The sequence below is a fragment of the Eptesicus fuscus genome, chromosome 4 (genome assembly GCF_027574615.1).
Source record: "Eptesicus fuscus isolate TK198812 chromosome 4, DD_ASM_mEF_20220401, whole genome shotgun sequence".
Taxonomy (NCBI): Eukaryota; Metazoa; Chordata; class Mammalia; order Chiroptera; family Vespertilionidae; genus Eptesicus; species Eptesicus fuscus.
The window spans coordinates 7,391,992-7,416,384 of record NC_072476.1 but is presented as its reverse complement, the minus strand read 5'-3'; the positions used below and the strand labels follow the sequence as shown (position 1 = coordinate 7,416,384).

At 47.4% G+C, this 24,393-nt stretch overlaps 1 protein-coding gene across 1 annotated transcript; it reads right to left on the bottom strand.

Annotated features, from left to right (window-relative positions):
- Window positions 1-5,801, bottom strand: ZNF689 (zinc finger protein 689). Its single transcript, XM_008152821.3, has 3 exons — window positions 5,272-5,801; window positions 4,941-5,054; window positions 1-2,775 (listed from the first exon to the last, which is right to left on the bottom strand). The coding sequence occupies exons 1-3, from the start codon at window positions 5,474-5,476 to the stop codon at window positions 1,592-1,594; spliced, it is 1,503 nt and encodes a 500-aa protein (XP_008151043.2). The 5' UTR covers window positions 5,477-5,801; the 3' UTR covers window positions 1-1,591.
- Window positions 5,802-24,393: the final 18,592 nt, after the last annotated feature.

Sequence of the window (24,393 nt, the reverse complement as noted above, 5' to 3'; positions counted from 1 at the left end):
TCCATTCAAAAGACATTTTAATGAGATCCAATCTGGTCCGACCCCTACCTTGGGGTAGCTCATCATCCAAGGAGAAAGTTACAATGAAACTTGCTGAAACCAGAACAGAGGCAATTACAAAAGCTGTGTTCCCCAGCTGCTCCCGGCTCTGGGGCTGAGATCAGAACTAAAGCGGCAGGATGCCCCCTTCTCGAGTTGTAATGAGACCAGTCAGGGTTGGAAATTCCAATTTGGTGCAGCAACCCAAAGCCAAGTGATAGGCCTGTTCAGTCAACTCAGCAACGCTTTACTGAGCACCTACCTACTCGGGTGGGTGCCCTGGAGGCTTCTCAAAGATTAAGACACATTGCTACCTCTGGAGCTTAAGTGAGGGGCAGGCATGAACACAGCTTGATGGACTGCATACTCTGCTTTGTTTGCAATCACCTAACTTTCTACCCTCCTTGAATGGCCTCACCTCATTTTAGGAAAAACATGTTGACTGAGGACTCATGGAAGGTTCTGTGCTGAAGTGAAATCTAGGCTCTTCTAACCACTGGCTGCAAGGAACCAATCCAAACCCTCCAGATAAAGGACAAGCCGGTCCGGCTTTCACTTCCTGCTGCTGGCCCATATGCCTCCCCTGCTTTTCCTTAAGATCGATCTTGTCCCAACGCTCACTGAACTTATGTCCCAGACCCAACTGGAACCAATTTTCCAAACAGAGTGCAGAAGGCTTAGCTTCACAGCATGTGGTTTAAAAAAGAACCTTAGGTTTTGGGGTGTCTCCAGCCCAATAAACCCCAGGTACAGGCTGCCACTCCTCCCAAATCCAATGCAATCTAGAGCTGTTAAAACAAGTCCAGACCAAGGAGGTACACAGTATACACTGTGGTGCTGGCTTATTTTTGTATGACCCTTTAAAAGGAACATTGAAGATCATGTTTGGAGATCATGTGTGGGAACTGAAACCCTATCTTTAAGGAGTGATTGACCAAATGCTGTTAACCTGAAAGGCTGCCACGTAGAGGAAATATTAAACATATTCCGGGCAAGGCATACAGGGAAGGAGTATGGCACTTAACCACCTTCTAAAGATCACAGCTATCCCACAAAGAAATGACCTGCCTGGTGAGGTAGTGAACTCCCTGTCAAGGGAGGTTTTTAAAGCAAGAGTAGAACACCACTTGGCAGGAGTGTTGTAAAAAGGGGGCTACACCTGGTATGGACGAAGAGGCAGAGTAGGGGAAGGTCCTGCCACCTCTAATTAGGATCCTCCTGACTGCATGCAAGGGGAGATCCCTACATGCAAATTAGAAAGGCAGACAGCCCTAAAGTATAAGGGAAGAAATTCTACCCTGATGGTCACACACAAATTCTTTTAGGATTGGCTAGCTTGTTAAACTTTAACCAAATGATGTTACCTCTCCTAATGGGACTATCGGTTCTAGACAGAGTAAGGCAGCCAGGGTGGTAGAACATACTCAAGTTCAGGTCTGTGGCAGGAGACCTGGGTTTTCGTTCTGAATCTGCCCCGTATGACCTAGGGCTTCTCCTTCCCTTCTCTGGCCTCTCGGTGAAATGAAATGAACTTTAGACAGTCCTCCCCATTCTAAAGGGTACTGCCCTTTTGACTGGTTCCCTCTATAGCAGATCGAGGGCTACAGTTTTGGACTCGGGGGCTACACTTGTGCACGGCCAGAGACCACCTCTGGCGAAAGCAACGGCCACACTCCAGGCAGGGGAAAGGCTTCTCCCCAGTGTGCAGGAGCTGGTGCTGGGCGAGGTGGCTCCACTGGGCAAAGCGCTTCGAGCACAGGTCGCAGGCATAGGGCCGCTCTCCTGAGTGGACGCGCCTGTGACTGGCCAGTAGCGAGGGGTAGGCAAAACGGCGGCCACAGTCATCACAGGCGTGCAGCTTCTCCTCGGTGTGCGTGCTGCGATGTATGGCGAGGGAGCCGCTGCGACGGAAGGCACGGCCACAGTCTGGGCAGGGGTACGGCTTCTCTCCTGTGTGCAAGAGCTGGTGCTGGAGCAGGGTACTTCGCTGGGAGAAACGGGCCTCACAGTGCTCACACGCATAGGGCCGCTCCCCAGAGTGCACTCGCCGGTGGCTCACCAGGCGAGAGGATGAAGAGAAACGCCGCTCGCAGTCTGGACACGGGTAGGGCTTCTCGCCGGTGTGGATGCGCTGGTGGATGACCAGAGCCGTGCGCTGGCGGAAGCGGCGGTTGCACTCCAGGCAAGTGTAGGGCTTCTCTCCGGTGTGTGTGCGCTGGTGGATGGCGAGCAGGGAGGGGTAGGCAAAGCGCCGCGCGCAGCTGGGGCACTGGTGGGGTTTTTCCCCTGTGTGCGTGGTCCGGTGATTGGCCAAGGACCGGCTCCTCCGGAAGCAGCGGCCACAGTCAGGGCAGTGGTAGGGCTTCTCCCCTGTGTGGATCACCTGGTGCTGGGAGAGGTTCTTCCGCTGGGAGAAACGTTTGCCGCATTGGTCACAAACATAGGGACATTCACCAGAGTGTGCCCGCCGGTGACTGACCAACAGAGACGGATAGGAAAAGCGGCGCCCACAGTCTGGGCAAGGGTAAGGCTTTTTTAGATTCTGGGCACACTTGTGGCTTTTTAGAGCCGGGTGATCAGGGAAGGTACAACCACAGTCAGGGCAGATGGGACCCCCAGATGTCTGTCTGGGAATCAGTCGGGGCTTGCTGGGCTTCCGTCCTCTCTTCCCCTTCCGGGGTGCCTCCTTAGGCGGGAATACTTCCTTCTCTCCATTCTTCTTTCTGGTTCTGGTTTCTACAGGGACACAGGAGAAATTAATTTAGCAAATACTGGGCAACTACTCTTGCCTATTATAGTGTTTACAGGTTATAAGACAAATAACTTGGCCCCTGTCTTCAAGGAGTGTTAGTGACACAGACAACTGAGTGTGACATACTGCTAATAAAGTATGGAGGGAATTACAGGAGCCCCTAAGCCAGCTGGGAGAAGTTGGGGAAGGTTTCTTGGAGATTAAGTTGACTTTAAAAATTAAAAGTTTTTGAAGAGGTCAGTATAAGGTAGGAAGTGGAAACAAGGTATGGGCTAGCAGAGACTAGGTCATAGGCCCTCTAAGCCAACGGTTCTCAGATTGTATAGTGATCACAATCATTGGAGGGCTGCTGGAACAGACTGCAGGGCCCTACTCCCAGTTTTTTATTCAGCCGGTCTGCATTTGTAACATGATCAGGAGTGATGCCCATACTGGTCTGAGGACCACACTCTTAGAACCACTGCTGTAAGGACCGTGAACTCTATTTTACCCAATGGCTCTCAAACCTAAACATACATCAAATCAATTGGGGCTATTAAAACACACACATTCCTAGACATCTATAAAGGTAAATAAATAGTTCTGGGATAGGGTCCCCCGAGTGACTAGTATAACTGGCCATTTGACAACCCTTCTTGGTAAAAAATGAATAGTGTTTTTTAATACTCACCCAAGGACATGCTTAGAGAGAGGAAGGGGTGAGGTGCGGGGAAAACATCGATGTGAGAAACATCAATAGGTTGCCTTCCCTACATTCCCTAGGGATCAAACCCTCAATCCAGGTATGTGCCCTGACTAGGAATCAAACTGACAACCTTTCCCTGCACAGGACAACACTCAACTGAGCCACTCCAGGTGGAGTGGACTAAATGGTTTTCTTTTTCCCCTTTATTTTTTTTCCCATCACCATTTACAGGCTGAATGGTTTTTGTTTTGTTTTTTACCGTAAATGTTTTTTTATTGATTCAGAAAGAGGCACAGAGGGAGAGATAGAAACATCAATGGTGAGAGAAAATCATCAATTGGCTGCCTCCTGCATGCCTCCTACTGAGGATCAAGCCCAAAACCCAGGCATGAGCCCTGACTGAGAATCAAACCATGACCTCCTGGTTCATGGGTTGAAGTTCAACCACTGAGTCACACTGGCCGGGCCTGGCTGAATGGTTTTAAGCAAGGAAATATCATGGTCAGATCTGAATCTTAGAAAGATAGCCCTGGTCTTAGAGAATCTGACATAGAAACTCCAGCTCAGACAGTTCCATCTGCCCCTGTAGGTGGATCTGGGGCCATTCTATCTGAATGGCATTAATCAGAGCCTTGCTTGATCCTGAGGAGAGTGCTGTATGTCTTGCACTGATCAGGGTCCTGCCAGAGGACAGAAAGAGGCCCCTGCACCCCAGGCAGCTGTTCTCCATGAAATCCCTTCAGCCAAAACACAGAATTCTCTCTCCAGGGAGGGTGGGGCAGGGATCCTGGGAAGGAGGCAAGAGGGTAGTAGCTTCTCTATTTACATAATAGAGAACTACACACACAGTCAAACCTCGGTTCTGGAAAGTTTCCTATCATGAACAATTTGCTTCTCAACCTGACAACCCTTTCAAGCTGATAACTGTACGGTCGTGACTGTGAAAGTAGGAGTCAGTTTATCACTTTTAAAATTTCAGGATATTGTGCTGTGAATATTTTCATGTCTTGTTTTGTTTTTGTTGCTGCTTATTATTATTAAATCTTCACATTTTACTGTACATTTCATTTCCTTTTTATTAAATTTAAATTTCATATCTTTTTTTGCTTTTAAAGTATCTATAAATATTTATAGATTAAACAGTACATTAGACATGTACTAGATATAAGAAAGGCTAAAACAGAATCATTTGGGAGTCTGGAATGAATTAATTCAATTTACATTATTCCTAATGGAAAAATATGATTCGGTTTTCGAACAGCCTTACGGAATGAATTAAGTTCGAGAACCGAGGTTCCACTGTAGTTGGTCTTCAAGCTGATATGTGAATCTTTGTGTGGTGGACCAAACCAACGCCATCATCCATGGTACCCTGAAACTGAACTGCAACATGGGTCATAGCCACCGGAACTCTGGACCGAGTCACCACAAGCTGCACGCCTCCACGGGCATTTTTTCACTCACTTCTTTGGACCATGAATCCCCTTGGGCACTCCTGTGGATCCAGGGCAGCTGGTTCCCAATCTTCGGTATTTCGTTCCAACCAGGAGATGAGGGCTGGTTTGGCACCTGCGCACCCTGGGAAAGGAGAACCAGGTAGAGGTCCAGTCGTAAATAACTGGGTAAATATGTTCCCGGTGGCATCTCTTGCCAAGCCCCCATTCTCCTCCACTGACACATCCTGGTCGCAGTCCAGGACCCTGGATATTCTGCCCTCCCTACCACCCCACCCCCCGCCCCAGCCAAGCTCCTCCATCCCTTCTGCCCCGCGGGAGCGGATTGGACCGGGCCTCACCGAGCGCGCCCAGGTGGCCGTAGTTCTCCCGCATCACGTCCCGGTACAGGGCCCTCTGCGCGGGCCGCAGACACCCCCACTCCTCCGGGGAGAAGTACACGGCCACGTCCGCGAACTTCACCGCCCTTGGCTTCCTTCCCCTTCTCCGGCCGGGTCCGGCCTCTCCCGGTCCCCGAGCGGAGAGTGGAGCGGAAGGCGGTGCCATTGGGCCAGAGAAGCCGGCGCCACGACCTCCCGTCCCCGGCCTCGGCCCCTAGCGGACCCCGGGACTTGGGAGCCCTCGGGGTACCGGGACTGAGGGTCCTAGGGCTGGCCGGGAGGAAATCGGAACCAGCCGCCTGCGGGGCTGACGGAAGCCTCTCGTTGTTATTCAGGAAACTCCTGCCCGAACTTGGGGGAAAGGCACCGGAAGATGCCTTCGGCGAAAATGGCGGCGCTGCTACTGCACCGCCTTTGCCTGGAACACAGGCAGCTTCCAGCTATCGATTTTATTGACCAGAGCGCCATGACGGCTTCCTACCCTCTTTGCCCTCAAGTGTAATGGCGCTGCGATTGGGCTTCACGCCCTTTTTCCTCCTATCCCACGCGCTCATTGGACGGCGGTCGAAGATCGAGCGTTCTGATTGGATGCTGACGAAAGCGGCCTGTTTGAACGAAGCCAACGGAAGTTTAAGGGCAGGAAACTGGCCCCCTGGTGTCGGGTGACGGAGTTTTGAGGCGGGAAAGCCTCGAAGTGGCCGGGATTAGCCACCGGTAGTCAGAGCGCTGCCTACCTGAGCGAGGGCGCCACTGGGTTCCTTTTCGTGTCTTTCTAAGAGGATCCTCCTCTTTGGACAATGGGGAACTTCCTTGTTGCCCTTTTGGGAAGGGAATTGCTGTTAAGAGTTTCATCTGTGCTGGCAACATACCCAACATACTACACATTCTGTCTTATTTATTCTTTGCCACCACTGTGTGAGGTGATGGTTGTCATTCCAGTTCCACTGATGAGGGAAGATACTGCTAGCAAAATAGAGGGAGGGATTTAAACGGGGGCGGAGGGTGGGGGAGCAGATGGGAGGCACTCTTCCCTCCCACTACCTTAATTTGCTTGGTAACTCAAGAATCCTCCTGAGCGCCTGGTCTCTTCTCAGGTTCAATCTTTTGTGTATCCATCCTTTATTTTTACGTGACATTTGTTCCATGTACAAAGCATAGTGGTAGATAGTGAGAAGAGAGGCTGGGTTGCAAAAATAAGTCATGGGCTGTGCCCTGAATGAAGTTTACAGTCCAGTGAGGCATAGAAAGTCACAACTAATAATAACAATGATACAAGCATGTATGGGCAAGGTATATTGGAAAAGAAAATTGCTGCTGGGACCAGTCAGCGCCTGCTCCCATCGGTCTGTCCCCACTTCTGTGTAAGTGTTGTGGTGCAAGGTTTCGCCAGCTCATCATTGCCCAGGGGGACTGGGGACAGGAGAATATACCATTTGTATACAGTCAAACATTGGTTCTCCAACGTCTCCCATCTCAAACAATTCAGTTCTAAGTTCTCGGCCAAGCTGTTCACTGAAAAATGTCTTGGTTGTTGACCAAAACTTCAATTTCGACCTGACAGCCCTTTCATGCAGATACCTCAGCATGACAAAAAGCATCTCTCAGGCAACAAAGGAGAGGATAAACCTACTGTTAGCACAATTAAAACATAAAGAGGCCATCAAGAGTGCTAATGTTGCGAAGGGTGTGAAGGTGCTCACAAAACAACAATCACAGGCAATTGAAGAGGTAGGAAAACTATGTTGATTGGATAAACAAAAAGCTGGTGATAGCAGTTCAGAGGCAGTGATGTATGAAAAATTCCTTTAAGGCTAGTAGGGGATAGTTCAATAAATTTAAGAAAAGAAGTGTTTATTTATAGATTAAACAATACATTAGACATGTACTGTATATAAGAAAGGTTAAAACAGGGAATCATTTGGGGATCTGAAACAGACTAATTCAATTTACATTATTATTATTATTACATCGACCAGCTGCCTCCTGCACACCCCCTACTGGGGATGTGTCCGAAACCTAGGTACATGCCCTTGACCGGAATCAAACCTGGGACCCTTGTGTCCGCAGGCCGACGCTCTATCTACTGAGCGAAACTGGTTAGGGCTACATTATTTTTAATGGTAAAAATGATTGTTTTCTAACAAATCGCTTCTCGAACAAACTTCCAGAACTAAGTTCTAGAACTTAGGTTTCACTGTATCTTTTTCTTTTATAATCCTCACCCAAGAATCAACTTTTTCCATTGATTTCTAGAGTGGGAGGGAAGGAGGATGGGGGTAGAGAGAGAGAAAGAGAAACATGGAGATGAAAGAGACACACGGATTGGTTGCCTCCCGCACACGCCCTTGACCAGGAATCCAACTGGTGACCCTTTTAAAACTGGCCAGGACTTCACTGTATCTCTTACATCAGCTGATAACATACACATTTATCTTTCCAACCCATTAATATTTTAATGATTTTTTAAAAAGTTATCTTTATTGTTGAGAGTATTACAAATGTCCCCCTTTTTCCCCCTCCTTGCCCCCCTCTACCCAGCTCCCACCCCACCCCAGGCCTTCACCACCCTATTGTCTGTGTCCATGGATATATCTCTATCAATGCATATCTCTATATATTAAAGGCTGGCCCTAATCGGTTTGGCTCAGTGGATAGAGCGTCGGCCTACAGACTCAAGGGTCCCAGGTTCGATTCTGGTCAAGGGCATGTACCTTGGTTGTGGGCACATCCCCAGTAGGGAGTATGCAGGAAGCAGCTGATCGATGTTTCTCTCTCATCGATGTTTCTAACTCTATATCCCTTACCCTTCCTCTCTGTAAAAAATCAATAAAATATATTTAAAAGGCTGTTATGCTAAGTGTCCATCTGACTGGTAGCTATGATGCACACTGACCACCAGGCGGCAGATGCTCAATGCAGGAGCTGCTGAGCTGCAGTGATTTGGCAGCAGTGGTTCTCGGGTGATGTACCCCAAAACCAGAGAGGAGGGAGCCTGATTCCTTGTGGGGCATGTGATTCCACCTTCGGCCGTGGGTTATGTTGTTGCTGGGGCACTGTCAGCCCGAATCTGGTTTACTGCACACTTGCGTTTGTGTTCCACACTCTGTACAACAGCAACTTTGCAGAGTGACCTCTCACACTCCGGGACCCCTTGGGGGATGCTGGAGAGCCGGTTTTGGGCCGATCCCTGCAGGCCAGGCCAAGAGACCTCACCTGCCGGAGGGACCCCGCTCACTCCTCAGACGCCCTTCTAGCCACAGCACTACCCCAGGTGCAGTGGCCGGGAAGGGACCAAGGGAGGTTGGCTCCAGGGCGTGTCCAGCCCGTCTTGCCCAGTCCCACCCCACTGGCCACCTTCTAATTAATTTCATTTCAACGTGCATGAATCCGTGCACCGGGTCACTAGTATCCATATAAGTTCTTTGGTTAATCTCTTCCTCCCCTCCCCTCTTCCCTTTGAGATTCTTCACTCTGTTCCATGCTGCCATGTCTCTAGATTTATTTTGTTTGTCAGTTTATTTTGTTCATTAGATTCCACATATAAGTGAGATCATGTGATATTTGTCTTTCTCTGCTTGGCTTACTTCACTTAGCATAATAATCTCCAGGTCCCTCCATGTTATCTCAAAGAGTAAGAGATGCTTCTTTTTTATAGCTGCATAGTATTCCACCGTGTAAATATGCCACAGCTTTTTTATCCACTCATCTGATGGGCATTTCAGGCTGTTTCCAGATCTTAGCTATTGTAAATAATGCTGCTATGAATATAGGGGTGCATATATCTTTTCTGTAATACTTTCAACAATAAAGATATATTATATATATATTATATATATTTATTATTGATTTCAGAGAGGAAGGGAGAGGGGAGAGAGATAGAAACATCAACGATGAAAGAGAATCATTGATTGGCTGCCTTCTGCACGCCCCCTAGTGGGGATCGAGCTGGCAACCCTGGGCATGTGCCCTTGGCCGGAATCGAACCTGGGACCCTTCAGTCCATAGGCTGATGCTCTATCCACTGAGCCAAACCAGCTAGGGCAATAAAGAATTATTTGTAAAAATCTATTTACCATTGCAACAAAAATAAATTAAGATACCTACGAATAAACTTAACCAAGTAAAAGACCTGTACTTGGAAAACTACAGGACATTGAAAAAAGAAATAGAAGAAGATACAAACAAGTGGAAGCATATACCGTGTTCGTGGATTGAAAGAATTAACATCATTAAAATGTCCAACCCATTAATATTTTAAAGCACCTACTATGGGCAAAAGAATTCTCCAAAGCCTACAGGGAGTGAAGACAATGTGACTGGAATAACCAAAGCAGTAAGACATTCTGAGGATAACTTGGAGGGCAGAAAATAAACTGCAGTAATCCTTACATTGAGTTTTACTCTATCTAAGGATAGTGACTTTATTGAACAAACGACTGAGGGATGCCTGGCCGGCATGGCTACCAGTGGTTGAGCATTGACCTATGAACCAGGAGGTCAGGATTGATTCCCGGTTGGGGCATATGCCTGGGTTTCGGGCTGGATCCCCAGTGTGGGGTGTGCAGGAGGAGATCAATGATTCTCTTCATCATTGATGTTTCTATCTCTCCCTCTCCTTCCACTCTGAAATAAAAATATATTTAAAAAAATACACACAAAAACATTATGTTGAGTGAAAGGAGCCAGATTTTTAAAGGTGCATATCTTTTTATTCCATTTATATGAAATGTCCCAAATAGGCAAATCTGTAGAGACAGAAAGTAGGTTAGTGGTTGCCAGGGGCTGAAGGAGGGGAGAATGAGGGAGTGATGGCTAAGGGGTTTCTTTCTGAGGTGATGTGCTAAAATTGATTGTGGCATGGTTTTTCATAACTGAATATACTAAGAGCATTGAATTGTACTCTTTAAATGGGTGAATTATATGGTTTGTGAATGACATTGCAATAAAGCTGTTCGAGTCACTGCATTGTAGCCGTAGACATGGAAAGATGGTCATGGTGAATTATTCCCACACTATAAAACACAGGCCTTCCCAAGCCTGGGCCTGATACCAGCCATCTTAGCTCCTCCTTTCCCCAACCCCTAGGCATTTTGCGCTCTGTGGGTAGTCTCCGCGTCTGCAGCTCTCGCCCAAGAATCGGTTTGAGTAGGTTACGAATAAATGAATAAATGAGCAAAAATGGGCAGCGCGAGCCCCTAAAGGGCTTCACCGAGCGCCCCCAGGTGGCCGTAGGTCTCTTGCGTCCCGTCCCGGTGCAGGGCCTTCTGCGCCTTAGGCTCCAACACTCGCCCACGGCCGCGGAGCTTTGCAGCCCCTTTCTCCTCCGCTCAGGCCCAAGCTCCGGGCTCGGATGGAGCGGGGGCGGGGCGGGGGCGGGGGCAACGCTTTGGCTCTCTCAGTCCCCAGTCCTCGATGTCACAACCCCAGGCCACTGTCTCTTACGGGCTGAGGAGACACTGCTCCGCTGGACCCGGTGTCTGAGCCGGCCCGGAGCTGGCTCCGCGTGGGGCCACGCTGCGGCCAGAACCCAGGAATCGCGGCGTCGCGGCGTGGGTCACTCTGATACTGAGTGGAACAACGGTACCGGAAAACGCCCTCACAGAACAGGGCGGCCACCTGCCTTCCCGACCCCGGTCACTCGTTCCCTCCAGCTGCTCTTGTCAAATGAGAGTCCGCTCCGAACCTTGGCCCCGGCAGTGACCATTCTTACCCCTCAGTTGGTGCTCGCGAGGGCGTGGCTTCTGACAGCGCCCACTGATTGGATCGCTCTCGTCGCCGAAACAACTGTGTCTGCGCTGATTGGCCTCTTGGGCCAGACTCCGGACGCTGTTGCTAGGGAACGCTTGACAGGGGGCCGGGTTCGTAGAGACGGACTAGGCGTTCCGAGGGGCTTACCGGGTACTGAGCCGGCCTTGGCGCGATTCCACCTCGGCTCCTGATCCGCTGACCCACAAGGCCCCCCAAAGCGCGTCCTGGACACAAAATGAACTGGTTCATGTCCTTAGAGAAGGCATTTCTGGGAAGCTGAGCACGTTTATGGCATTTTTACATTATAGAACCCTCTAACGCTGAGCAACGCTCCACGTGAGGGTAGGCAGTGTGGTCCCTATTTGAGATTAAGAAAATTGAGACTGGCTGACTGGTGCCCAGCCTCTCTGGTTTCAAGTCCAGTGCCCTTTCTACTGACCTAATTAATCACTAGAATCCCCCTTCTGAGCCGCCCGGCCTGGGAGGAGCTCACAAACACTCCCGGATAAAAGTCCCTGGCCACCCGCAGGACTTCCCTGATTCACTGAAGCGCCCTGTTCCCTTTTCTCCCTCGTTTTAAGGGCTGAGTACACAGTCAGAATCTGATTCTTTGTTGCTCCCAAGCATCTAATAACTGTAGTGATAAGAAAAACAACCCACACAATGTGCTGGAAATTGTGCAAAACGCTCCAAATACATTATCGTTAATTTAATTTTAATGCTTGAGCCAGACCCATGAGGCTGATCGTCTCACTTTCCAAATGGGGGCGCTCAAGCTCAGTCCAATAAGAAACTCTTGCAGTAACAGCTTAATTGAGCCGGCAATGGAATCCAATGTATCTGACTTCGAAGCTCAAATTATCCTAACCATCATACTACACAGCTTCTCCTCGGCACAATTATTGTTCAAAAATAAGGAAGTAATGAAAAAAATTTTTTCTTTGCTTTCCCCTTGCCCCTGTGTCCCAATCCTAACCCCCAAGTAAGAGCCCCTCATTCCATAATTAACTTCCTTTACAGTTATGAGGTACAGGACCTGTGAGCTCAGCCTTGAAGTCAGGGGAAACTCTACTTCATGGTACCTGTCTAATGTAAGCATGGTTCTTCACCTTGCCATTGTAGGTTTCTTCTTTTGTAAAATTGAGGTCATATTATCTACCTCACAGACATGTCATTGACGTTTAAAAGAGTTAACTGTAAAGTGTGGGGCCTATGGTAGTTAATTTAAGGGTTATTGTCTGAGAGAGATGGAACTTAGCTAACAAGAGGGGTGCTGTTGGTTTGAAACCTGGGGAATCTGAAACTGGTTCCCATACACCGAGGGCAAGGAGAGACCAAAGAAAGAGGCAGACTACTCTAGACTGGTAGGTGGCAGGTTTAACAAGCCAGGGAACTTACATATGTCTTGTCTTGGGCAGCCACAAGCAGATCTCCTCCCATGCCCACCAGACTCTTAAAAGTTTATATAGAGGCCTTAATAGGGTTCAGTCATGTATGTGTCCAGATGGTCTCAACAACATGTTGCTCTCTCAAGTCTTCATCCTTGAATATGGCTCCCATTGTGGGACCAGTGGGCAGAACATACATTTCAAGGATAGGGGAGGGGGAGGAGCCTCCCAATTGCCCAAGTTGGGCTCACAGATCAACCAATAGTCATGTTCTCTTGATGACCTCCTCCAACAGATGCTTCCTAGCATGTTCTACTATCTTGAAGCAGTGATAAAACACCATAAGTACATAATTTTTATTCTTGGAGAAGTCTTGAAGGTTGGGGTATGGTTTTCAACCCCACCTTCTTCTGATCCTGTCCCTTGGCTAATCAAGTATCTTCCTCTTCCAAATCCCTGGTGCCGGGGCCCCTCACTCTCCCAGGCTAATCTAGACTTATGGGAGGTATCTGGGTAATGCTTAATTTCTGGATCTAAGAACTAAGACTCAAGCCTGGAAGTGGCCTGGTAGCTGAGAGAATGGAACTGACCTAGAAAAGGGACTGAAATTGCAGTGGGTGCCAGGCCATGGTTCTTTGTCTCAGGCTGTGGCACTGGTATCTCTATATCCCAATGTTTCCTTTTTTTAATTTTATTAAGGTATTACACAGTAGTACATATGTCTCCCCTCCCCCCCCCCCCACTAACCTTCCCCCTTTCCCAATGTTTCTTGACTTTTGGTCCCTTCCTTCTGCATCTCTTCCCCTTGTTTTCTGCTAGAAGAGGGAGAATCTCAGGACTTGGGCTGTAAGCAGTTTTAGTCCATGAGGCTTTTCAAGGTTTTTAGAGGGTGAGGATAAGGGCAGTGGGAAAATTCAAAGGCATGAGTCAGAGTTCCCCTGGATAGTTGATTAAGAGAGGCCCTCAAGTCCCCACAGCTGGCTCATAGTCCTATAGCATCCTGGGAACACTGACCCCTCACCAAGAGCCCATCTTGTGCGTGGAGTCTGAGAGAACGCCTCGGTCAGGGGCATTGTTCCTCACCTGTGAAAGTCCTCTCCTCATACTCCTGGCAAACAACAGGAACCCTCTAGGAACTCCCCTAGGATCAGCTCAGTGTGTGGTGGTGGTGGTAGGGGGGGGACAGGACCTTAATATCTTCAACCTGTAGAGAAGCTACTCTGACATTCTTTATATTTCAAGTTTATAAAGGTCCAAGATCAGTAACACATGAGTATTCAGAAGAGTGTACCTAAAAAGCTAAGAAAAAAAGAAGAGCCCACTAGATTTGAAGCTCTTTTTAAAAAATGTTTTTATTGATTTCATAGAGCCAGTAAAGGAGAGGAAGAGAAGATAGAAACATCAATGATGAGAGAGAATTATTATTACTTTTTAAATAAATATATATATATTTATTGATTTTTTACAGAGAGGAAGGGAGAGGGATAGAGAGTCAGAAACATCGATAAGAGAGAAACATCGATCAGCTGCCTCTTGCACACCTCCTACTGGGGATGTGCCTGCAACCAAGGTACATGCTGTTGACCGGAATTGAACCTGGGACCTTTCAGTTCGCAGGCCGACACTCTATCCACTGAGCCAAACCGGTTAGGGCAACAGAGAATTATTGATGGGCCGCCTCCTGCAAAGCTCCCCACTGGGGGTTGAGCCCACAACCCGAGCATGTGCCCTGACAGGGAATTGAACCGTGACCTCCTGGTTCATAGGTCGATGCTCAACCATCGAGCCACAGCAGCCGGGCTTGAAGCTCTTCTTAAAAAATATTTTATTGATTTTTCTTTCTTTTTTTTTTACAGAGAGTAAGGGAGAGGGATAAAGAGTTAGAAACATCGATGAGAGGGAAACATTGATCAGCTGCCTCCTGCAACACCCCCTGCTGGGGATGTGCCTACAACCAAGGTACATACCCTTGACCAGAATTGAACCTGGGACCCTTCAGTCCGAAGGCAGACGCTCTATCCACTGAGCCAAACCGGTTAGGGCTTGAAGCTCTTTTTAATGAATGGCACATTAAAACTCTGATCTTCACCTTGAAATGATTGTGAATGTCAACTGATTTTGCACTCTCCCACTCCAACCAAAGGATATGTACCCCGAGCTCCACACTTAAGTCATCTTTGGGCCTCTCTTCAAAGAGTTCATGTTTTGTTGAGAATTCCCATTGACAAAGCACTTTGATCCTTTGCCCCTCCTTAGCAAGGGACTCAATCTCTCTGCCTTAAATTTCTTACATGTTAAATGGGGAAAATAATTTCTTCCTCTTAGGGATTTTGTGAAGATTAAATGAGATAACGTGATTAAAAGTCCGCTGTAGAAGCAATGAGGTACAGTATGTGTTGAACAAAATTTACTTTCCTTCTCTACCCCCTCAAATTACACTCTCTCTCCGAAGCATTCACAAGAGAAAGAATGGTCAAGGGTTATTTTTAGAAACCTGTGGTATTATACTCCCCAAACCTGGAAGTAGCCTGGTAGCTGAGAGAATGGACCTGACCTAGAAAAGATACTGAAATTGCACTAGATAGTTCCTCCAGAGAGAGATCTTTGTAAGTGATGGGCCCTTGAGGCCTTTCAAAATAGTCCGACTTTAGGCAGACACAAGCTGCCGCATCTCAACAGGCTCTTCTGGGACCTGCCTTCTCTGTGGGATCCCCAGCTCCAGAGGATCACTCACCTCAACTTTTTGTTTTATCCAAGAAACAAAGGTGCTTTCATATTCTGGGGAAGAAGCAATGAGTCAGAGATGGTGTAGGAGTCCAGAAAGCGGGGCAGAGTGCAACTCAACAAGGTGTTAGTAGAAGCATTTTATGTTAAGGAAACCGAGGCTCAGAGAAATTAAATGGTTTGGCCAAGTCCACACCACATGGAAGGGATAGAGTCAGAATCAGAATCCAAGTCTGCCTGACATCAATCCCTAAGCACTTAGTCTGGACCCAGCGACCATTACCAGACCTCACCTCACCTTGGCTTTATGTATTACTTTTGTAATTATTTTGTGAATAACACAATTATATTGCAATGCCTTTTGTGTTAAAAGTAGCTTGCTGCCGAAACCGGTTTGGCTCAGTGGATAGAGCTAGAGCGTCGGCCTGGGGACTGAAGGGTCCCGGGTTCGATTTTGGTCAAGGGCATGTACCTTGGTTTCGGGCACATCCCCAGTGGGGGGTGTGCAGGAGGCAGCTGATCGATGTTTCTCTCTCATCAATGTTTCTAACTCTCTATCCCTCTCCCTTCCTCTCTGTAAAAAATCAATAAAATATATATTTTTAAAAAGTATCAGCTTGCTAAACGCATGTTAAAACATAACATTGTTTTAGGGTTCTGTTTTTTCATTTTTAAAAAATATGATGGCAGCTTAAAAAAAACAAAACAGCCCTGACTGGTGTGGCTCAGTGGATAGAGTGTCGGCCTGCGGACGGAAGGGTCCCGGGTTCGATTCCCGGTCAAGGGCATGTATCTTGGTTGCGGGCACATCCCCAGTGGGGGATGTGCAGGAGGCAGCTAATCGATGTTTCTCTCTCTCATCGATGTTTCTAGCTCTCAATCCCTCTTCCTTTCTCTCTGTAAAAAATCAATAAAATATTAAAAAAAAAAAAAAAAAAAGTAATAGCTAGGCCCTCTCCCAACTTGATAAAAGGCCCATGTCGGCCTTGGGCAGTGGTGAATTATGTCGCATGTGCCTTACTAAACCAGGCACAATGGAGCTCCTCTCCTCCGCACCCAGACCCTCTCTTTGTGAGGTGGGTGCTGGTCCCCATAAATGCGCTGGTGGATAGGACATTTCCAGTCAATCGCCTAAGCCAGGCGCGGTGATTGGGTCTCAAAGGGTGAAGGGTGAAGAGGTTTGAATGGCGCCTGCGTGGGTGTAACCTGCAACCGAGCCCTAAGTGATTCTCATGGGGCAAGTGACCTGGGTGCCTGGAGGAAAAGCCTAAGGAGGAAGATGGCTGAGGGAGCCTGCAGGGCTCCGTGTGCGAGTTTGGCATGTACAGATCCTCGATAACAGTCCATCTTCTCCTGTAAAATAGGGGTGTTGATCCCACAAGAGCATTGTGAAAAATACCTACAAAGACTAATCCTTGGGAAGTCAAATGAAAATGTGTGGAAGTTTATATGGAATGTCCAGAATAAACAAACCTGTAGAAGTAGGGCCAGGGAAAGGGCCCCCTGGGGAGTGACTGCTGATGGATGTGGGATTTGTTATGGGGGTGATGAAAACGTTCTAAAATTAGATTGTAGAGGTGATAACATACAAAAAGCCTTTGAATTATACTTTTCAAATAGGTGAATTATGCCCTATGTGAGCTCTATCTCAATAAAACTGTTTTTAAATGTGTGAAAGTTCTTTGTAACCTCACTAAAAATTTGGGGGATTCTACATATCATAAAATTTCCCCGAAATTGTCCTCCATCCACTCCTTTGAGGTGATCAGCATTAGAAAGAAACACACATAATTGCAGGGCAGAAGGGTCAGTGAGAAATGCCCTAGAACAGTGGTCGGCAAACTGCGGCTCTTGAACCACATGCGGCTCTTTGACCCCTTGAGTGTGGCTCTTCCACAAAATACCACGTGCCAGTGCGCACGTACAGTGCGATTGAAACTTCGTGGCCCATGCGCAGAAGTCGGTTTTTGGCTCTCAAAAGAAATTTCAATCGTTGTACTGTCGATATTTGGCTCTGTTGACTAATGAGTTTGCCGACCACTGGGCTAGAAGATTAGGAGAAGAGACTGAGGGATGCTTCAGGAGGAGATTCCACTTGAGCTGGGCCTTCAGGGATGGTAGAAACTGGACAAATGGAGACACAATGATGTCCTAGAAGATGGGAAAGCATCGGATATATATCACCATAATAATTAGATGTTTGACTCTAGCATGGAGTATGTGAGGAAGAATTTTCACAATTGTCTGTTTGGGTAAGGTCATGCTATACAAAATGAACATGATATCTGACAATCCAACTCTGATATTAATTAGCATTAGTAAATCACTAACATCTCTGAGCCTCAGTTTAATTATAGTTCCTACCTTGCAAAGTTGTCGTGATACTTAGATAGCACTGTTAGGGGTTAACCTGTGTCCCCATAAAGACATGTTCAAGTCCTAACCCCTAGTACTCTCTGAATGTGACCTTATTTGGAAGTAAGTCTTCATAGATTTAATCGCGTTAAGGTGAGATCACACTCAATTAGGGCGGCCGCTAATCTAATCCGAGCAGTGTCTTTGTAAGAAAGAAAAGCAGACACACAAAGACAGACACAAGGAGAACACCAGTGACTCCACAGGAGGAGAATGATGTAGCCAAGGAATGCCGGGGACTGTTGGCTACCACCGAAAACTAGGAAGAGGCAAGGAAGGATTCTATTCCGGGTCTCAGAGGGAACCCCTGCCGACACCTTGATTTTGGACTTCCAGAATTACGAGAGAATACATGTCTGCTGTCTTAAGTAACCCAGCTTGTGTGCTTTGTCATGGTAGCCCTAAGAAACAAATACACTTAGCAAATGGTAGGCACTGATACATGTTTCCCTTAGCATTTTGGTCTTCATACTGTAGGCAGCAGGGAGATAGTAGGTGTTCTTGAGCAAGGGAGTTATATGATTTTAAGATTTGGAAGAGGAGAATCTATAGGTAAACATAGGGTTTTGGCCCTGGGCGGGTAGATCAATTGGAGAGCATCATCCCAATACGCCAAGGTTGTGAGTTTGATCTCCGGTCAGGGCACCTACAAGAATCAACCAGTGAATACACAAGTGGAACAGCAAATCTCTCTCTCTCCCTATCGCCCCCCCCCCCCCCCGCCACCTCAAGAAAAATCAATAAATAAAAAGAATATGATTTTGCTTAAGTTCATCCACTTGAGAGTAAACAGGGGTTTTATCTCAGAGTAAGTAGTAGAAATGCACAGGAAGGTCCTTTCCAGAACCTTCTGTAGCCTACTGTGTTCTAAAGGAATGACACGGTCTGAGAAAATTCTTATACATCTCAACCCAGTAAGCCACTCTTGAAATTAGTCTGGGGAAACCAAGAGTTGGGTCCTAGATCCTATTTCATGGTTTTCTCCCACTTCATTTGCACTCTGCCCTGGCCAGGTAGCTAAGTCTCTCCCCCTTCCTCTCTCTCTAAAAATCAATATAAATTAACAAATAAATAAATAAATCTCTGTTCCTTTCATTCCTTCAACTAACTTCCTTCTCAAGATGGGAGGATGATTGATACTTTGTCTTTTCCAAGACTCTAGGGCTGGAGAATGCAGTGGAATGTACATTGCTCCCTCATTCCTCCTACACCCTCACCCTCGGCTTTGATTCTTCCTCACGGCCTTGACTTCGTTGTTCTGTCTGTGCTTCCTTCCGTGTCTGTCACTGGCTACTTGACTGCATCTGCTTTTTCATCACCTGTCCCACCTAGAACGCAGCTACGTGCCCCTGCTCACACAAACACACTGCAACCAGGCTTCTGGCCTACACTCCACTAAAACAATTCTCTCCGCGTCCTGCTGACCTCATTAAAACACTGCTGCTTTCTTCCGATGGCTCCTGAATCTTCGTTTTGTTGTTTGGTTTTTGTCTTCTTTATTACATCCCTCATTTTTTATTTATTTATTTTATTTATTTATTTTTTATTATTTTTTTAAAATATATTTTATTGATTTTTTACAGAGAGGAAGAGAGAGGGATAGAGAGCTAGAAACATCGATGAGAGAGAAACATCGGTCAGCTGCCTCCTGCACACCCCCCACTGGGGATGCGCCCACAACCAAGGTACACGCCCTTGACCGGAACCGAACCCGGGACCCTTGAGTCTGCAGGCCGACGCTCTATCCACTGAGCCAAACCGGCCTTGACACATCCCTCATTTTTTAAAGTGCATTTCCCAAAAGTTCAGACATTCAACCTCTTTCCCTTGGTTTCAATGGTCATTATATCCCCTAGGCCAGTATTCCCAACTGGCAATGTCTAGAGACGTTCTTTGGTTGACACAAGGAGTGGGCAGGGAAGGGGGACAGGGTGGGGATGTGTGTGTGCTATCGACATCATGGGGTATAAGCTGGGGATACTTCTAATAAACATCCTACAATGCATAAGGCAACTCCTCACAACGAAGAATTGTCTGGTTCAAAATATCAATAGTACTGAAATCCTCCTCCGGGCCTACACATCTAACTGGCTGCTAATATTTTCACATGGTTGTTGAACTGCAAGCTTGTTTTTTGTTTTTTTCCCCTACATATTTTCCCCTACATATGACTGTTTACATTTCACTCCTGTTACTGGCTTATCAGACATAATGTCTGTTATCTGAGTCCTTCCTTTTCCTGGCTTTTCCCTGCCAATCCCAACAGTCACCCATGTACTAGTAGCTTAGGATAAGTCAGCTAAAAACAAACAAACAAACAAACAAACAAACAACAAACAAAAAACAGGCAAAGATCCTCTTCTCAAGAAGCTTACATTCCGAAGGGGAAGAATGAACAATTTCTAATAATCATAGATACAGTGAAACCTTAGTTCTCAAATTTAATGCATTCTGAAAGGCTGTTTATGAAGAGATTTATTCAAAAACTGATTCATTTTTTTCTCCATTAGAAATAATGTAAGTTGAATTAATCCACTCCACACAAATGATTCTGTTTTAACCTTTCTTATATACAGTACTAACGTACTGTTTAATCTATAAATAAACATTTTAAAAACAAAAAGGACATGAAATGTAAATGAAAATTTAACCAAAAGGATATCAAATGTACAGTAAAAAATGAAAATGTATGTAAACACAGAACTGACCTTTAATGTTGAGAACTATTGATGACTGAATATGGAGAGGAGAGATGGAGGGATGTTACCGTTTGGAAGGGGAGTACCCTTCTATAAACACATCAGATAGCCCAGCCGGTGTGGCTCAGTGGTTGAGTGCTGACCTATGAACCAGGAGGTCACGGTTCGATTCCTGGTCAGGCACATGCCCGGGTTGTGGGCTCAAGCCCCGATAAGGGGTATGCAGGAGGCAGCCGATCAATGATTCTCTCTCATTATTAATGCTTCTCTCTCTCTCTCCCCACTTCTCTCTGAAATCAATAAAAATATATATTTTTTAAAAACATGTCAGGCAGCTGTTCTTCTGGGGTTCTTTCTTTCTTTTGTCTCTTTGGTCCATTTGCTTCAGGCTCACTGGGCCTCTGTCTCACTAAACACCTATCTAACAATGTTTGTTTTTGCCTGCATTTTGACACCTGCCTGAAGTGAAACACTGCATTGTTATTGAAGAAGTTTATTGTAAGGTTTGCTACTTCTTTGTCAGGGTGATATTTCTCAATAAAACTTTGCATTTCTCCCCATTTCCCAAGCATTCCCTTGATTAGTGAAGTAGGAATATCCTCCCTCTCCTCTTCCTCCTCTGAGGAGAGCTCCTCAGCTGCCGTCTGTTGCTGCTCCCTCTGAAGGTCATGAAGTTCCTTGGTGGTCAGCTCAGTGTGGCCCTCACCAACTCCTCCCCATCATATATACCCGCTCCCAAATCCATCTTACCCAGGAGTTGCTAAATCTTCACAAAGGATCATTTTAATTTTGCCTTGTCTTTCCTCAAAAACATTCACTATAAAACACGTGGGCTAGCCGAAACCGGTTTGGCTCAGTGGATGGAGCGTCGGCCTGCGGACTGAAGGGTCCCAGGTTCGATTCCGGTCAAGGCATGTACCTTGGTTGTGGGCACATCCCCAGTAGGGGGTGTGCAGGAGGCAGCTGATCGATGTTTCTAACTCTCTATCCCTCTCCCTTCCTCTCTGTAAAAAAATCAATAAAATATATTTTAAAAAAACCACCAACAACAAAAAAAACCTCACGTGGGCTAAGTGACATGTATATAAAGGTTACCATTGAGGCATCCTATATAATAAAAGGCTAATATGCAAATATAATGAATGGCAGAACAGGAACAACGGAACAACCGGTCACTATGATGTGTGCTGACCACCAGGGAGCGTGCGGGGACCATGGCAGGTGTTGGCAGCAGGCAGCAGAGAGTGGAACATGGCGGACATCGGTCACAGCGGGATGGTGGAGGTAAGCAGGGGCGCCAGACTAAGGTGGGGGCGCTGGTCGCTGTCATGGGGCGAGCCTCTGGTGGTTACTGAAAATTCTTTGCTCTCGCACACCGTGGTCCTGCCCAGCCCTCGCACCTGCTGCCGGTGCTGCCCCCACTCGCACCCGCTGCCCCGATTGCTCGGTGCCGTCAGTGGGTACAAGTGGCAGCTGCCAGCTCTGATCGCCCCCGAGGGATTCTCCACCTCCCCCTGCTCCTGAGGGGCTATCAGTGCAGCAGCTGCTGCTCGCACCCACTGATGGCACCGGCCCCAATCGTTCCACACCGTCATCAGGTGCAAGCGGGGCGGCGCTGTCAGCGTGTGGGAGCTGCAGCAGTGGCAGCAGTGGGAACGGGACTGCCAGGAGACAGGGGACCAGGGCCACAGCAGGAGGGGCCAGGCGGGGGGAGCAGAGGATGGGCAGAGACCCGCCCCTGTGCCCACCGCAGCCTTGCGGCCCACAGTTCCTTTCAAGGTGCACAAATTAGTGCACTGGGCCCCTAGTTGTTTATAATGCTGAAGGATAGAAAACAACTTAAATCCCCATCGATAGGAGAGTAATGAAAGGAACCGTAGTATAGCCACACAATGGAAAACCTAGGCAGCTGTAAACAATGCAGAAGTGCTCTATACATTGCTAAGGAACGAGTTCCTAGATACAGTAAGTGAACAGCAGAGCACTATATGTAGTATAGTATACCTCCTGAGCATAAACAAGCCAGGGAGGAGAAGAGATATGGATATTTGCTTTTCTATGCACAAAGAAACTCTAGAGGATAGGTATTAATCTAATAATATGATTTCCTATATAGGGCCAGGACTGAATAAAAAATTGTTTCTAAAATGTAAACCATATAACTTTATTACTTAATAAAAAGTAAATTTTAAAAGCCAGTATAGTTTCTTATTTCCTGCAGCATCCATTCACTCATTTATTTATTTAACAAATCTTTATGGAATCAAGCCCCCACTTTTCCCCACTATAGTACTTTTTTCCTCTATGTTAGCTGACCTTCACTGAGCCTGAATAATCTTTTCACCTCCCATTTATTTTTTTAAAAATATATTTTTATTGATTTCAGAGAGGAAGGGAGAGGGGAGAGAGGGATAGAAATATCAATGATGATAATCATTGATTGACTACCTCCTGCACGCCCCCTACTGGGGATTAAGCCTGCAACCTGGGCATGTGCCCTTGACCGGAATCAAACCTGGGACTCTTTAGTCTGCAGGCCGACTCTCTAGACTGTCTATCCACTGAGCCAAACCAGCTAGGACTCCCATTTCTTTGATGATAACTTCCCAGTTGCTAAACTGAACTTCATGCCCTAAATCTATGGTCCCATCCCTATGGCTCTCAACAACTAAATGTTTTGTGATTTTTGTGGGAGCATTTCTTTGGTCACAGTGATGGAGGACCTACTGACATTTAATGAATGGATCCAGAAGTATCAGTTATCTTACACAGTATCAGACAGTCCTGTTCAATGAAAAACTGTCCCTCAGCAGCTTGAAAGGTACGAGGGACATATGGGGAGAAATGGAATCCTATGGCTTCAGAGCTAGGACTGAAGGAGCAGCTGTTGTTCCTATGTTGAGTCCTCCTCCCACACAGCTTGCATGTGCAGGTGCAGGTGAGCACCAAATCTGAATCTGCATTTATATGGTAAATACCACTTATCCCACCCTGGTCTCCCTGAGACCCCAACTCCACCCAACTCATGCACTGTCCAAGGCTCTTTCAGCAGCGGATCCTCACAGGCAGCTGGCCTCAGTTTGCAGCATGGCCTCTCCCACGCACTTCTGGGCCCACACAGGCAGTTACTAACTGTGGATACCTTTGTAGCTCCTACCAGGTGGCCCCGGGTGGGCACAAGCAACAGCTGACCTTGGCCTGCACTGGAGTCTCTCCCAATGGGCCCCAGAAACAACATACCTGGCCAGCTTCAGACCATAACAGAGCACCACCCAATTAGCTCCAGAAATGACACAACCAAAGGGTGATCTTTCTGAAATCAATAAACATACTAAAAAAAACAAAATCAATAAAACATATTTTAAATTTTTACTTATTTATATTTTTCTAAATATGTTTTTTTTAATTTCAGAGAGGAAGGGAGAGGGAGAGAGAAACAGAAACAGAAACATAAATGATGCCCTCTGCTGGGGGGTGGGAATGGCTGGGGAGAAGTCAATGGGGGAAAGAAGAGACATATTAATAAATTCTTTATTAATCAATAAAGAATTTTTTAAAAATGAAATACAAATTGGTAGTTACCGCCCCTGGGGCCGGGTGAAGCTAGATCCCAGGTCCGGGTGAGGCCGTGTGCCCCTGGATCTGGATGAGGCTGGGTCCCGGGCCCGGGTGAGGCCACGCGCCCCTGGGTCTGGGAGAGGCCACGCGCCCCCGGGTCCGGGTGAGGCCACGCACCCCTGGGTCCGGATGAGGCCACGCGCCCCTGGGTCCGGGTGAAGCTGGATCCTGGGTCCGGGTGAGGCCGTGAGCCCCTGGATCCGGGTGAGGCTGGGTCCCGGGTCCGGGTGAGGCCACGCGCCCCTGGGTCTGGGAGAGGCCACGCGCCCCTGGGTCCGGGTGAGGCCACGCGCCCCTGGGTCCGGGTGAGGCCACGTGCCCCTGGGTCTGGGTGAAGCTGGATCCTGGGTCCAGGTGAGGCCACGCGCCCCCTGGGTCCGGGTGAGGCCACGTGCCCCTGAGTCCGGGTGAAGCCGTACCCCTGGGTCCGGCCGAGACCAAACCAGAGGGAGTCGGACCTGCATTACCTCCATTTGTCCACCATCCAGAGC